Source organism: Petromyzon marinus, chromosome 74, assembly GCF_048934315.1.
Source record: "Petromyzon marinus isolate PM22_M1 ecotype Great Lakes invasive population chromosome 74, UKy_Petmar_22M1.pri1.0, whole genome shotgun sequence".
Taxonomy (NCBI): domain Eukaryota; kingdom Metazoa; phylum Chordata; class Hyperoartia; order Petromyzontiformes; family Petromyzontidae; genus Petromyzon; species Petromyzon marinus.
This window is the reverse complement of record NC_133740.1, coordinates 9,583,564-9,601,009: the sequence shown is the minus strand read 5'-3', so window position 1 is coordinate 9,601,009 and position 17,446 is coordinate 9,583,564. Positions and strand designations below refer to the sequence as shown.

The following is a 17,446-nucleotide window of genomic DNA, read 5'->3' as shown; positions in this document are numbered from 1 at the left end:
CCGACCAGCGCCCATCGCAATCACCCACCAACGATCATCATCCACCGGTGACCACCAACCATCACCGCCACCCACTCACCACCCACCATCACCAACCACTACCACCACCAACCACCACCTAATTTCACCACCACCCACCCATTACCCACCATCTACCATCATCAGCCACCATCACCAACCACTACCACCACCTACCACCACTAACCACTACCACCACCAACCATCACCAACCACCACCACCTACCATCACCACCAACCATCACCAGCCATCACCAACCATCACCACGGTGTAGCCCTAACAGGCCGTTAGGGCAAGTGTGTCGTGTTGTCACGTGTGTGTCATGTGTGGTGTGGTGCACGTGTGGTGCACGTGTGGTGAATGAGCGGGGAACGCGTGGTGAAAGCGTGAAGGATTGGTGGACGTGTGGTGGACGTGCGGTGGACGTGCGGTGGACGAGCGGTGGGGGCGCGTGGTGGATGTGCGGTGGACGAGCGAGTGGTGGACGAGCGAGTGGTGGACGAGCGAGCGGTGAACGAGCGGTAGATGATCGGTGGGCGCATGGTGGACGTGTGGTGGACATGCGGTGAACGCGTGGTCGAAGTGTGGTGAATGAGCGGTAGACGAGCGGTGGACGAGCGGTGGACGCGTGGTGGATGAATGAGCGGTGGACATGCGGTGAATGAGTGGTGGACGCATGGTGGATGAGCGAGCGGTGAACGAGCGGCGAACGAGCGGCGAACTAGCGGTGAATGAGCGGTGGACGAGCGGTGGATGCGTGGTGGATGAACGAGTGGTGGACGCGTGGTGGACGAGCGAGCGGTGAACGAGCGGCGAACGAGCGGCGAACTAGCGGTGGACGTGCGGTGAACGAGCGGTGGATGCGTGGTGGATGAGCGAGCGGTGAACGAGCGATAGACGAGCGGTAGACGAGTGGTGGACGCGTGGTGGACACCTTGGTCCACAGGAGGGTGGCGGGAGGGTGGCCCCCGCTGGCGTAGCACGTGATGCGCAGCACGGTGCCAGCGGGCACCACGCGGCCCTCCTCGTAGCCCTCGATCCACACCCGCTCCGGCCGGTCTACACCACACACACACCACACACACACCACACACACATCACGCACACACCACACAGACACACCACACAGACACACCACACACACCGCACACACCACACATACCACACACACATACCACACACACACCACACACACACCACACACACACACCACACACACATCACACACACCACACACACACACTCACCATACACAACACACACCACATACACAGACACCACACACACACACTCACACACCACACACACACCACACACATACCACACACACATCACACACACACACACTCACACACCACACACACACCACACACACCATATAGACACCACACACACCACACCACATACAGACACCACACCACATACAGACACCACACACACACCACATACAGACACCACACACACACACCACATACAGACACCACACACACACACCACATACAGACACCACACACACACACCACATACAGACACCACACACACACACCACACACACACACCACATACAGACACCACACACACACCATACACAACACACACCACACACACACATAATAACCCACCACACCCCAGACACCCCACACAACACGCAAGATAAATGTGCCCCGTGTAGCCTTAGCATACGTTTGGGGCAAGTGCAGTTAGCAAGTAGCAGCGCCTATGAAGGCCGGCATGGCACATGAGGGGGCTGGCTGGGTAGCTTGGTAGCTGGCTGGCTGGGTAGCTGGGTAGCTGGCTGGGTAGCTGGGTAGCTGGCTGGGTAGCTGGCTAGCTGACTGGCTAGCTGGGTAGCTTGCTAGCTGGGTAGCTGGCTGGCTGGCTAGCTGGGTAGCTGGCTGGGTAGCTGGCTAGCTGGGTAGCTAAGTAGCTGGCTGGCTGGCTAGCTGGGTAGCTGAGTAGCTGACTGGGTAGCTGGTTGGGTAGCTGGGTAGCTAAGTAGCTGGCTGGCTGGCTGGCTAGCTGGGTAGCTGAGTAGCTGGCTGGGTAGCTGGCTAGCTGGGTAGCTGGTTGGCTAGCTGGCTAGCTGGGTAGCTGGCTGGTTGGCTAGCTGGCTGGCTAGGTAGCTGGCTGGGTAGCTGGCTGGCTGGCTAGCTGGCTAGCTGGGTAGCTGGGTAGCTAAGTAGCTGGCTGGCTGGGTAGCTGGGTAGCTGGCTGGGTAGCTGGCTGGGTAGCTGGCTAGCTGGGTAGCTGGTTGGGTAGCTGGCTGGCTGGGTAGCTGGTTGGCTTGCTGGCTAACTGGGTAGCTGGCTGGTTGGCTAGCTGGCTGGCTAGGTAGCTGGTTGGGTAGCTGGCTGGCTGGGTAGCTGGTTAGCTGGCTGGCTAGCTGGTGGGGAGCTGGCTGGCTGGGTAGCTGGCTAGCTGGGTAGCTGGTTGGCTAGCTGGCTGGCTAGGTAGCTGGCTAGCTAGGTAGCTGGTTGGTTAGCTGGCTGGCTGGTTAGCTGGGTAGCTGGCTGGTTAGCTGGGTAGCTGGCTGGGTAGCTGGGTAGCTGGCTAGCTAGTTAGATAGCTGGTTGGGTAGCTGGCTAGCTGGCTGGGTAGCTAGCTGGCTGGCTAGCCGGGTAGCTGGCTAGCTGGCTAGCTGGGTATCTGGCTAGCTGGGTAGCCGGCTAGCTGGGTAGCCGGCTAGCTGGCTAGCCGGGTAGCTGGCTAGCCGGGTAGCTGGCTAGCCGGGTAGCTGGCTAGCCGGGTAGCTGGGTAGCTTGGTAGCTGGGTAGCCGGGTAGCTGGGTAGCTGGCTAGCTGGGTAGCTGGCTAGCCGGGTAGCTGGCTAGCCGGGTAGCTGGCTAGCTGGGTAGCTGGCTAGCCGGGTAGCTGGCTAGCCGGGCAGCTGGGTAGCTTGGTAGCTGGGTAGCTTGGTAGCTGGGTAGCCGGGTAGCTGGGTAGCTGGGTAGCTGGCTAGCCGGGTAGTTGGGTAGCTGGCTGGCTGGGTAGCTGGGTAGCTGGGTAGCCGGCTAGCTGGGTAGCTGGGTAGCTTGGTAGCTGGGTAGCTGGCTAGCTGGGTAGCTGGGTAGCTGGCTAGCTGGGTAGCTGGCTAGCCGGCTGGCGACTCACAGTAGACCTTGACGACCCTGGTGGCGGAGCGTGTGGTGAAGAGCGCCTCGTTGGCCGCCTCGCACGTCAGGGTCATGCCGTTCTGCTCGCGCGTCACCGTGTACGTCAGGTTGCTCACCGTCACGTGGCCCCCGTTGGGGCCCTGTGGGCACGGACGGGGGCGGGGGGGGGGGTAGGTGGGCCAGAGGGGGTAGGGGGGTGAGAGGGGGGTAGGGGGGCGAGGGGGGGTAGGGGGGCGAGGGGGGGTAGGGGGGCGAGGGGGGGTAGGGGGGCGAGGGGGGGTAGGGGGGCGGGGGGTAGGGGGCAATGGGCGGCACTAAGCGGAGGTGGTGCGTGACACATGTACAGCCGACTGTAAGGGGGTCATGGTAGAGATGACTCAATACACCGTGTAGCCCACTCACCCACCCACCCACCTACCGTGTACCCCACCCACCCACCTACCGTGTACCCTGTACCCCACCCACCCACCCACCTACCCTGTACCCCACCTACCCACTCATCTACCCTGTACCCCACCCACCCACCTACCCTGTACCCCACCCACCCACCCACCTACCCTGTACCCCACCTACCCACCCACCTACCGTGTACCCCACCCACCCACCCACCTACCCTGTACCCCACCCAACTACCGTGTACCACACCCACCCACCTGCCGTGTACCCCACCCACCCACCTACCGTGTACCCCACCCACCCACCCACCTACCCTGTACCCCACCCACCCACCCACCTGCCGTGTACCCTACCCACCCACCCACCTACCCTGTACCCCACCCACCCACCTGCCGTGTACCACACCCACCCACCATATACCACACCCACCCACCTGCCGTGTACCCTACCCACCCACCTACCGTGTACCCCACCCACTCACCCACCTACCCTGTACCCCACCCAACTACCGTGTACCACACCCACCCACCGTATACCACACCCACCCACCTGCCGTGTACCCCACCCACCTACCGTGTACCCCACCCACCCACCTACCGTGTACCCCACCCACCCACCTGCCGTGTACCCCACCCACCCACCTACCGTGTACCCCACCCACCCGCCGTGTACCCCACCCACCCACCTACCGTGTACCCCACCCACCCACCTGCCGTGTACCCCACCCACCCACCTGCCGTGTACCCCACCCACCCACCTACCGTGTACCCCACCCACCCGCCGTGTACCCCACCCACCCACCTGCCGTGTACACCACCCACCCACCCACCGTGTACCCCACCCACCCGCCGTGTACCCCACCCACCCACCTACCGTGTACCCCACCCACCCACCTACCGTGTACCCCACCCACCCACCTGCCGTGTACCCCACCCACCCGCCGTGTACCCCACCCACCCACCTACCGTGTACCCCACCCACCCACCTACCGTGTACCCCACCCACCCACCTACCGTGTACCCCCACCCACCCACTACCCCCCCACCACCCCTCACCTCCTCGTAGGTGGTGTCGTTGTCGGCCTGGAGCTGGCGCCCCCCCGCCCACCAGCGGATGGTGGGCGGGGGGTTGCTGGCGGAGGCGACGCAGGCCACCGACAGCGCCTGGCCCTCCACCAAGCCGGAGCCCTCGGCGAAGCCCAGCAGCGTCACCTCCGCGGGCCCGACTGACGAGGAGGAAGAGGAAGGGGAGGAAGAGGAGGAAGAAGAGGAGGAGGAATAAGAGAAAGACGGGAAGAGGAGGAAGAATAGGAGGAAGAGGAAGAAGAGGAGGAGGAAGAAGAGGAAGAGGAGGAAGAAGAGGAAGAGGAGGAAGAAAAGGAAGAAGAGGAAGAGGTGGAAGAGGAGGAAGAAGAGGAAGTGGAGGAGGAGGAATAAGAGAAAGACGGGAAGAGGAGGAAGAATAGGAGGAAGAGGAAGAAGAAGAGGAAGAAGAGGAAGAATAGGAGGAAGAAGAGGAAGAAGAAAAGGACGAAGAAGAGGAAGAGGAGGAAGATGACGCAGCCAACATATCTCACCGTTGACACGTTGTGTGTGTGTAGGTGTGTGTAGGTGTGCGTGTAGGTGTGGGTCTGCGTGTGTGTGTGTGTAGGTGTATTTAGCTCCATCAAAAAAGTAACCTGCAGCGCCACACCTATTACCAGCATTAGGGGCAAAAACGGTGATCCAATCTCCGACCCCCAGGAACAGGTTTGCAGATTTGCTGAGCATTTCTGTGAGGTCCTGGGGGAGGGAAAATCCCTCAGCCAGGAAAACATCGTGGCACAAAGTGAGGATTGACCCTGCTGAGGCTGCGGTGCATCAAATATTGGAAGAAGTCACCCTCTGTGAGTGGCTGGCTGAGGTGCCATCTGTTGAGGAAGTACTGAGGGCGATCCAGAGTCTGAGACCAGGAAAGGCAGCGGGCAGAGATGATCTCCCAAGCGAAATACTGAGGGAGGGTGGAGTTTGTGCACAGACTGCCCTATATGACATCATAACAACAGTCTGGACCACTGGACGGGTTCCACAGGATTGGAAGGATGCCCTGGTGGTCCCCCTCTTTAAGAAGGGGGACCACCAGAAGGGGGACCGCACAGACTATAACAACTACAGGGGCATTTCACTCCTCAGTGTGCCGGGAAAGGTCCTGGCATTAAGGACCTTCATGATGGTGAGCGGGCCCATGTAAAACTACGTGGCCGGGAGTCCGAGCCATTCCCGGTACACCTTGGGGTGCGAAAGGGATATCCTCTGGCTCCCACATTATTTAACATCTATTTTGACCAAGTAGTTCGTGAAGCCTTCAATAGCTTTCGATTTAAAGCTTTCGTGACTGCAATGATTCATCTTCTTTGGTTCTTTCGGTAAAGTCACGTAGAATGAGAATAAAATAATAAATTGATAAAATAAAATAACACAATAATATTCTCACGACGTTTCGGCCACAACACAAGCGGCCTTCATCAGGTGAAGGGGCGAGACTGTCTGGTAGGACAGCGCTGGAGTGAAAGAGCCACGTTCAGATCACGGCCTTTAAGCCTCAAATTTCAGCACCACGGATAGCTACGGGCCCCGTTCAGACGGACGAGTTCGTCCATGGTCGGAACAGAGGAGGGGGAGAGAGACAGCTGCGAGGCGCTGTTATACTCCATGTTGTAAACCATACCATTAACCGTGGTGTGAGAGGTATTAAGAGGCAATGCTGGCGAAAGAGCTGCGGTCTGAAGGTCATCGTAAAAATGCAATTAATTAAGAACAGAAATTATTTAAAACATCTTTCCAGTGGTTACTAAGCCTGAATCCATCTTCTCGGTTGAAATTGTCTCTGTGCTTGTATATGTGAATGGCCTCATGAACGAATCTCTCATGGTAGCCGGTTGGTTTGCAAAGAACCTCCGTCTTGGAGAAGTCAATGTCATATGAGCCCACTGAATTATAACAGTGATCTGCCACGGCAGAGGAGTTCGTCCTACCGTGTTTCAAGTCTGCTTTATGTTCGCGGATGCGGTCCGAGATATGTCTTTTGGTTTCTTCAATGTAGCTACTATCACAGAGGCACTTTAGTTTGTAAACGCCCGGGTACTGTATGTCTGGAACAGCATCTTTTACAGATGGAACTAAATCACGGATTTTATGTACTGTGTTGAATCGGACCTGGATCTTGTGTTTATTCAGGATTTTGGAGATCTTTTTAGTGACCCCTGCAATGTAGGGTAAGGTGATGGTTTTGAGTGGCTCCACAAGAGGATCCTTCTTCATGACTGGAGTGATGGCTTTGCGGATTGTGTAGTCGGAGTAGCCATTAGCCCTGAGAGCCTGGTGTACGTGCTTGAGTTCACTGGTAATGTGTTCCTGGTCGGAAATGCATTGGGCTCTGTGGTATAGAGTCTTGATGAGGGAGTTCTTCTGGGATGGATTGATAGACGTCAAGAAAGTCGTAATTAATCGCAGTAACAGTTCCATTTCTGATGGTCTGAAATCTGTTTTAGCTAAAGGTCTAAACTTTGCTGTCACACCGAGACACTTACCGGTTAATGATATCATTGCCCATGTTGACGTTGCACTCAAGGGCTTGAGTCACATCTCTGCAGACGTAGCAAGATCTGAAATCACTGCAACCCTCAAAAACGCTAAGTTGCCACCCAGCAACATCAGCAAAGACGAACGTTTTGAATTATCTCAATTAAAAAGAGGGATGATATTGTCGTCCTCTCAGCCGACAAAGGCAATGCCACTGTCATCATGGACAAAACAGAATATAACAACAAAATTCAAGAACTACTCAACGATGGCAGCTATACAAAAATAAAAAGAGATCCCACCAACAGCCTGGTCACCAAAACGAACAAAATCATCTCTGATTCAACAGCATTAATTGATGAGATCAAACAGTTCTCGTTGAAACCCTCTGCTGCCAGACCACCAAGATTATATGGCCTTCCAAAGATACACAAAGAAGATACACCCCTTCGTTCCATCGTCTCTACTATCAGCTCCCCCACCTACAAACTGGCACGTTTTCTTGCTGATATACTGCGACCTTTCACTGGAAAAACCACCTCTGCGGTACTAAATTCTACTCACCTGGTATCGACAATCAAAGGCATTTCCCTGTCCCCAAACGACCTGCTTGTCAGTTTTGATGTGGTGTCCTTGTTCACCAAAGTCCCGGTACCTGACACCATCGCTATCATTGAAGACTTGGTTCATCAAGGACTGCATACTGATGTACCCCCCCTGGTGAGACATTGCTTAACCAACACATACTTCACCTGGAATGGAACTTTCTACAAACAAACTGAGGGCACCCCAATGGGCTCCCCCCTATCTCCGGTTGTAGCCAACGTATTCATGGAAACATTTGAAACTGACGCCATCCAGACTGCCACTCTACGCCCGACCTTATGGAAGAGGTACGTTGATGACACCTTTGTCATCTGGCCACATGGCCAGCCTGCTCTAGACCAATTCCACGACCACATCAATTCCATACACCCAGCCATCAGATTTACCATGGAGGTCGAAAAAGATGGCAAACTACCCTTTTTGGATGTCTTAATTAAAAGGAGACATGATGGTTCAATGAGCCACTCTGTCTACAGGAAAGCTACCCATACAGATGCTTACTTGAAACCGGATTCCCACCACCATCCACCCCAGAAGAACTCCCTCATCAAGACTCTATACCATAGAGCCCAATGCATTTCCGACCAGGAACACATTACCAGTGAACTCAAGCACGTACACCAGGCTCTCAGGGCTAATGGCTACTCCGACTACACAATCCGCAAAGCCATCACTCCAGTCATGAAGAAGGATCCTCTTGTGGAGCCACTCAAAACCATCACCTTACCCTACATTGCAGGGGTCACTAAAAAGATCTCCAAAATCCTGAATAAACACAAGATCCAGGTCCGATTCAACACAGTACATAAAATCCGTCATTTAGTTCCATCTGTAAAAGATGCTGTTCCTGACATACAGTACCCGGGCGTTTACAAACTAAAGTGCCTCTGTGGTAGTAGCTACATTGGAGAAACCAAAAGACATATCTCGGACCGCATCCGCGAACATAAAGCAGACTTGAAACACGGTAGGACGAACTCCTCTGCCGTGGCAGATCACTGTTATAATTCAGTGGGCTCACATGACATTGACTTCTCCAAGACGGAGGTTCTTTGCAAACCAACCGGCTACCATGAGAGATTCGTTCATGAGGCCATTCACATATACAAGCACAGAGACAATTTCAACCGAGAAGATGGATTCAAGCTTAGTAACCACTGGAAAGATGTTTTAAATAATTTATGTTCTTAATTAATTGCATTTTTACGATGACCTTCAGACCGCAGCTCTTTCGCCAGCATTGCCTCTTAATACCTCTCACACCACGGTTAATGGTATAGTTTTACAACATGGAGTATACTAGGGCCTCGCAGCTGTCTCTCTCCCCCTCCTCTGTTCCGACCATGGACGAACTCGTCCGTCTGAACGGGGCCCGTAGCTATCCGTGGTGCTGAAATTTGAGGCTTAAAGGCCGTGATCTGAACGTGGCTCTTTCACTCCAGCGCTGTCCTACCAGACAGTCTCGCCCCTTCACCTGATGAAGGCCGCTTGTGTTGTGGCCGAAACGTCGTGAGAATATTATTGTGTTATTTTATTTTATCAATTTATTATTTTATTCTCATTCTACGTGACTTTACCTTCAATAGCTGTACCGGGGGAATCTCCATATGGTACAGATATAATGAGAGGCTGATCGACGCCCGGGTGCGGTCAAGGGATGGCTCCCTATTGCTCAACCACGTCATGTATGCTGATGATTTGGTAATAGCTGCTCATTCAGAGGAGGAGTTGGAGACGCTGCTGCTGAGACTGGAGCGTGCCACTAAGAGGTGGGGCCTTACCATCAGCCCCACCAAAACTAAGCACCTGCCTGGGTATTTTGTACCATCGGACACTCCACCCCCACAACTCCCAATCGGTGATGGGGCAGTTGTGGAGAGTGGAGAGTTTCCCATACCTGGGCAGTGTGCTTATGACCGGCTCCAGTTTAACAGCAGAGGTCTCACTCCGAATCAGTCGAGCGGCAATATCTTTTCATCGGTTGCGTAACGCTGTGTGGAAGCTACCTGGTCTGTCGCTCCGCACTAAGCTTCAGGTCTTCTCGGCCACGGTCATTCCCTCCCTTCTCTACGCTTGCGAAACGTGGACCCCCCTAATGGAACATCTTCGCCGGTTAGAAACATTTAGGCTGGCCTGCCTACGATCCATCCTGGGTTTAACCAGACTGGATTGTGTGAGGAGCTCACAAATCCTTGAAAGATCGGGGCAAGGGCCCATCGGTGAGCTCCTCCGGCGGGGAAGGCTGCGATGGCTGGGTCATGTAGCCCGCATGCCCAGCCACCGCATGCCGAAACAGCTTTTGTTCGGCCGGATTGAGGGGGCTAAGCGGGCGCGGCACGGGCTAGAGAAGAGATGGAGTGATGTGGTACAGGAGGACGTGGAGCTGAGTGGACTTGCTGTGTCAAGATTGGCCTCTGTGGAGGAGGCTCGTGAAGGACGCTACTGGGCAGTTGGAGGTAGTCCCCCTCCAACAACAACGGAGGGCAGAGGAGCGACGCTCACAACAACGAGCGGAGCGCCGGGTGGCTAAAACACAGCAGGTTGGCACAATAGGGGGCACAGGTGGTGCATCAGCCAGTCATCTCAGTCAGTCGACCCGTGGCACCTGGGTCTGCCCCGTGACCTCCTGCCAGCGGGTGTTCGACACTTCACGTGGCCTCAGGGTGCACATAGCCTGGCACAAGCGTCGTGGTGACGTCACCGCCACTTAGTGGCGAATGGCGGTTGTTGTTGTTGTAGGTGTGTGTCTGTGTGTGCGTGTAGGTGTGCGTGTAGGTGTGTGTGTGTGTGTGTGTGGCAGAACAACCTATACCTCCTCGTTGGTGCCGGATGGTAACGCTGTGATGGGCAGTGCCGTGGGGGGCAGGACCTATTTAGATTTGCCATTCCCCTCATGGCGTTTGTAGCCACCACAGCGGCTAAACGGGGCTCTAGACGGGTGCGAGTGGCTGGTAACCCCTCCACCTTCAATTCATTACCACGAAACCACGAAACAAATATCAATAAGCTTGTGCCGGAGGCCCCGGGGGGACAGGCGTCCGTGACGTCTCCTGGCCGAACCCCATTTGGCGGAGCCAGGAGATTGAATTTTTCCCCTCGGGGTTCCTCCAGAAACAGCAAAAATCCACTACGGGTGGCGGCGTGCAATGCTCACTGTGGAGGAGAGGCTGCCACTCCTCTGTCAGGAGCTGGACCGGTACCGCTTGGATCTCTGTGGTGTTCAGGAGGTCCGGTGAACCGGCTCTGGCTCCTGGCGGTGAGGTGTGGGAAGCTGTAAGCCCCAGGCTACTTTGGGCTCACCTTCCCATCAACCAGATGCGAGGAGTGGTGGTCGTGGTTATTTATACCCCCACCGAAGATTAACATCAGTGGAGGGATGCAGGAAAGGTCGATGAGTTAGATGCCTTCTATGAACTCCTGTCACAGGTGCTGGCTAAAGTGGCCCCTCGGGATCCTTTTGGGTAACTTCAATGCCCGAGTTGGTCATGATGCTGGCACCTGGTCTGGAGTGATTGGAAGACATGGGCCAGATCAGTTCAATAACAAGGGTAGGAGGCTGCTAGACTTCTGTGCAGCCCATGGCCTTGTAATTACCAACACGCTGTTCCGGCATCGGAACATCTACACAACATCATGGTTGCACGCCGGGCCCAAGCAAGAACATCTGCTGGACTACATAGTGACGGAACAGTGGATGGGGGCCCATGTCCTTGACACCAGGACGTACCGTGGAGATGATCTGCCCACTGACCATCGGCTGGTGGTGAGTGCACACCCAAGACCAAATTCAAGCCCATAGTGGCCTGGTCTCAGTTAGCTGATGAAAGTTCCAAGCGAGAATTTCATCATCGCTTGCGGCTGGGGTTGTCATCGTCCCCCACTCCTCCTGACGTCGAGGGTAAATGGGGGAGGTTTGGGACTGTGACTCACGCAGCTGCAATGGCTGCTTTGGGTACGCGGTGCAGACCTCCCCAGAGACCCCGGCTGACAGCGGAGGTGTTCAGACGAGGCGAAGAGGCGAGGCGACAAGGGTGGCCAGATGAGGTGAGGCTACAAGGTCAAGTGACGAGGTAGTCAAACGAGCTGACGAGGTTACGCGGTGTGGCGACGAGGCGACGGGGCCCGACGCGGCTTGCGCGGACTCACAGAGCACGCGCAGGGTGACGGTGGCGGTCATGGGAGCTGGCGCGACGAGGTTGGTGGCCTCGCAGGTGAGCGTGACGAGGTTGTGCTCGGGCCGCAGGGCGAGGGCGAGGACGCTGCGCGACAGCGGGGGCAGCGCCACATCGTCGCTCTCCCACGTGGTGAGCAGCACCTCCTCGCCCTGCTCACCCCGACGCCCGTGCACGCGGCGGCGAACGGTGGTGAGGATGGCGGTGAGGGTCGAGCGTTGGGTGCAGCGGTGGCGAGTCCGTGGCGGTGAGTGCAGTGTTGAGTGTAGTGATCGCGAGTGCAGTGGCGAGTGCAGCGGCGAGTGTAGCGGCGAGTGTAGCGGCGAGTGTAGCAGTGGTGAGCAGCGGTGGCGAGTGGTGAGCATGCTCACCTTGCTCCACTGCAGGGTGGCAAGGGGGTTGCCCCCCTGAGACTGGCACCGTAGGTTCAGGCCGTCACCCTCCCTCAGTGGGCGACCCTCCAACCCCTCCACCCAGGGCGGGCCCGGGGGGACTGCCGGGCAAGAGTCGACGGAGAGGTCAGCTCACCTGTACACTCCTCACCTGTACACTCCTCACCTGTCCACTCTCCCCCTCCCCTGTTCACTCGTTCACTCTCCCCCTTGTTCACTCTCCCCCTTGTTCACTCTCCCCCTTGTTCACTCTCCCCCTTGTTCACTCTCCCCCTTGTTCACTCTCCCACTTGTTCACTCTCCCACTTGTTCACTCTCCCCCTTGTTCACTCTCCCCCTTGTTCACTCTCCCCTTTGTTCACTCTCTCCGTTGTTCACTCTCTCCCTTGTTCACTCTCTCCCTCCCTTGTTCACTCTCTCCCTCCCCTGTTCACTCACTCATTCTCCCCCTTGTTCACTCTCCCCCTTGTTCACTCTCTCCGTTGTTCACTCTCTCCCCTGTTCACTCTCTCCCTCCCCTGTTCACTCTCTCCCTCCCCTGTTCACTCTCTCCCTCCCCTGTTCACTCTCTCCCTCCCCTGTTCACTCTCTCCCTCCCCTGTTCACTTGTTCACTCTCCCCCTTGTTCACTCTCTTCCTTGTTCACTCTCTCTCCCCCTTGTTCACTCTCCCCCTTGTTCACTCTCCCTCTCCCCTGTTCACTCTCACTCTCCCCCTTGTTCACCCTCTCCGTTGTTCACTCTCTCCCCTGTTCACTCTCTCCCCTGTTCACTCTCTCCCCTGTTCACTCTCTCCCCTGTTCACTCTCTCCCCTGTTCACTCTCTCCCCTGTTCACTCTCTCCCCTGTTCACTCTCTCCCCTGTTCACTCTCTCCCCTGTTCACTCTCTCCCCTGTTCACTCTCTCCCCTGTTCACTCTCTCCCTCCCCTGTTCACTCACTCATTCTCTCCCCTGTTCACTCTCTCCCCTGTTCACTCTCCCCCTTGTTCACTCTCCCCCTTGTTCACTCTCCCCCTTGTTCACTCTCCCCCTTGTTCACTCTCCCCCTTGTTCACTCTCCCCCTTGTTCACTCTCCCCCTTGTTCACTCTCTCCCTCCCCTGTTCACTCTCCCCCTTGTTCACTCTCTCCCCTGTTCACTCTCTCCCTTGTTCACTCTCTCCCCTGTTCAATCGCGGGGGTGGGGTAACTCACAGTGCACGTTGGCACGTAGCGAGGTGACGCGGGGCGCGTCCAGAGCCGTGTTGACCGCTGAGCAGGAGAACGACACTCCGTTGTCCGTCGCCTTGGGCACGAACCTGGACACGGCCAGCACCGTCCATCAGCGTCGCCACGGCCACGGTCGTCATGGCCGCCATCGTCATGGCCGCCATCGTCATGGCCGCCATCGTCATGGCCACCATCGTCATGGCCGCCGCCGCCGCCATGGCCGCCGCCGCCATCGCAATGGCCGCCGCCACAATGGCCGCCGTCATCATGGCCGCCATCGTCATGGCCACCACCGCCATGGCCGCCGTCGCCATGGTCATCGGTGTCTTTATTCGTCATTATCAGCAACATCATCATCATCTTCTTCATTGATCTTGTTATTATCATCACTATCATCATTGTTTTTATTGTAAAGATGTTACCATCATCGTCAATGTAATCGTTGCCATCATCATCGTCGTAATCACTGTCATTATAGTCATCATCATAATCATCATTATCATAACGATGTTACGATCATCATCAATATAAGCTTTAACATCATCATTGTATTTTGATTTAAAGCTTTCGTGACTGCAGTAATTCATATTCTTAGTTTTTTCGGTAAAGTCACGTTGAAGAGAAACAACAAAATAATATAATATATATAAAACAATAAAAATATCATCATTGTAATTTTATTATTGTAACGATGTTACTGTCATCATCATGAACATCATCAACGTAATCGTTGACATCATCATCGATCCCGATCTTTGTCTTTCTCAGTGGTGGGTGTCATCACAGGAGCTTCGGCTGAGCACAGGGACTCCTCTACTTATGTACATTCGACTTACGAACATTCAGAGATCCCAAAAAATCTGTCCGTATGTCCAGTTGCAAATTCGGACCGAGAGTCATAAGTTCACCTGCTGCGCAATAGATGGAGGTGGTGGCATCTACATCTGCAGAACGTGAAGAACCAGTGGCATCTACATCTGCAGAATGTGAAGAACCAGTGGCATCTACATCTGCAGAATGTGAAGAACCAGTGGCATCTACATCTGCAGTACGTGAAGAACCAGTGGCATCTACATCTGCAGAACATGATGAACCAGTGGTATTTACTTCTGTAGAACATGAAGAACCAGTGGCATCTACATCTGCAGAACATGGAAAACCGGTGGCATCTACATCTGCAGAACGTGAAGAACCAGTGGCATCTACATCTGCAGAATGTGAAGAACCAGTGGCATCTACATCTGCAGAATGTGAAGAACCAGTGGCATCTACATCTGCAGTACGTGAAGAACCAGTGGCATCTACATCTGCAGAACATGATGAACCAGTGGTATTTACTTCTGTAGAACATGAAGAACCAGTGGCATCTACATCTGCAGAACATGGAAAACCGGTGGCATCTACATCTGCAGAACGTGAAGAACCAGTGGCATCTACATCTGTAAAACATGAAGAACCGGATGAAATCTACATCTATAGAACGTGAAGAACCGGTGCATCTACATCTGCGGAACATTAAGAACCAATGGCATATACGCCTACGCGATATTATACAACTTTTAAAGCCATTCCCCGTGTTTAGTGTACATGCCGTATTAAGTTTTTGGAGTCGAACATTCGACTTACGAACAGACCCCCTGGATTCATAATAAAGGTTTTTGGGTTAGATCGCGTTTATTTATAAATGTGTCGTAACCCTCCACCACCCGACACGGCCAATCAGCAAAAAAAGTGTCACGTTGACAAAAGACAAATAATTCACTACTTCAGCCCACCGGTGTGTTGAAGAGTTAATCCACATTTACAGTTTGAGTACGACGTTTCGCTGGTAAATACATCCAGCGTCATCGGGCAATTCGCCAGAATGGTAAAGCCCTCGCTTGCTCCCGGTTTTATATATCGGGCAATTCTAGCGAATTGCCCGATGACGCTGGATGTATTTACCAGAGAAACGTCGTACTCAAACTGTAAATGTGGATTAACTCTTCAACACACCGGTGGGCTGAAGTAGTGAATTATTTGTCTTTTGTCAACGTGACACTTTTTTTTGCTGATTGGCCGTGTCGGGTGGTGGAGGGTTACGACACATTTATAAATAAACGCGATCTAACCCAAAAACCTTTATTATGAATAATATTGGTCGCGAAAGCCTACATGTTAAACCTAATCCGTTCGTAAGTAGAGGAGTCCCTGTACTCGGACTGCTCACTCCCCGTGGAACGGTGTAGCTCAGCATGGCTCACCGGAGGATTGCGACCGAGTCGAAGAGCCTGGGCTGTGACCCCTCGGACACGGAGACCTCCACACCGGGCAGTGGTTCCTCCCCTGGGACACACACACGCATACAATACTTATACACACACATACACGCATACAATACTTATACACACAGACGCACAATACTTATATACACACACACACGCACAATACTTATATACACACACACGTACAATACTTATATATACACACACACGCGTACAATACTTATATATACACACACACAATACTTATATATACACACACGCGCATACAATACTTATATATACACACACACGCGTACAATACTTATAATATATACACACACACGCGTGCAATACTTATATATACACACACAATACTTATATATACACACACGCACACAATACTTATATATATACACACACACACACAATACTTATATATACACACACACACACAATACTTATATATACACACACACACACAATACTTATATATACACACACACACACAATACTTATATATACACACACACACACAATACTTATATATACACACACACACACAATACTTATATATACACACACACACACACAATACTTATATATACACACACACACACACAATACTTATATATACACACACACACAATACTTATATATACACACACACAATACTTATATATACACACACACAATACTTATATATACACACACACACAATACTTATATATACACACACACAATACTTATATATACACACACACAATACTTATATATACACACACACAATACTTATATATACACACACACAATACTTATATATACACACATACAATACTTATATATACACACACACACACAATACTTATATATACACGCATACAATACTTATATATATACACACACGCATACAATACTTATATATATACACACACGCATACAATACTTATATATATACACACACGCACACAATACTTATATATATACACACACGCACACAATACTTATATATACACACGCGCACACAATACTTATATATACACACACGCACACAATACTTATATATACACACGCGCACACAATACTTATATATACACACACACACACAATACTTATATATACACACACACACACACAATACTTATATATACACACACACACAATACTTATATATACACACACACACAATACTTATATATACACACACACACAATACTTATATATACACACACACATACAATACTTATATATACACACACACATACAATACTTATATATACACACACACACAATACTTATATATACACACACACACACAATACTTATATATACACACACACACAATACTTATATATACACACACACAATACTTATATATACACACATACAATACTTATATATACACACATACAATACTTATATATACACACACACATACAATACTTATATATACACACACGCATACAATACTTATATATACACACACACGCATACAATACTTATATATACACACACACGCATACAATACTTATATATACACACGCACGCATACAATACTTATATATACACACGCGCACACAATACTTATATATACACACGCACACACAATACTTATATATACACACACACACACACAATACTTATATATATACACACACACACACAATACTTATATACACACACACACAATACTTATATATACACACACACACACAATACTTATATATACACACATACAAT

General features: G+C 52.4%; 1 protein-coding gene across 1 annotated transcript in view; it reads right to left on the bottom strand.

The window, feature by feature from the left end:
• The window catches only part of LOC116957426 (nephrin-like), a 79,866-nt gene that overhangs the window by 40,169 nt on the left and 22,251 nt on the right, over positions 1-17,446 (bottom strand). Inside the window, exons 6-12 of the mRNA XM_076056186.1 lie at positions 15,710-15,791; positions 13,452-13,555; positions 12,237-12,358; positions 11,840-12,017; positions 4,583-4,752; positions 3,130-3,271; positions 954-1,078 (exon numbers count right to left, since the gene is read on the bottom strand). Of these exons, the coding sequence (XP_075912301.1) occupies positions 954-1,078; positions 3,130-3,271; positions 4,583-4,752; positions 11,840-12,017; positions 12,237-12,358; positions 13,452-13,555; positions 15,710-15,791 (923 nt within the window). The remainder of the gene's footprint in view (positions 1-953; positions 1,079-3,129; positions 3,272-4,582; positions 4,753-11,839; positions 12,018-12,236; positions 12,359-13,451; positions 13,556-15,709; positions 15,792-17,446) is intronic.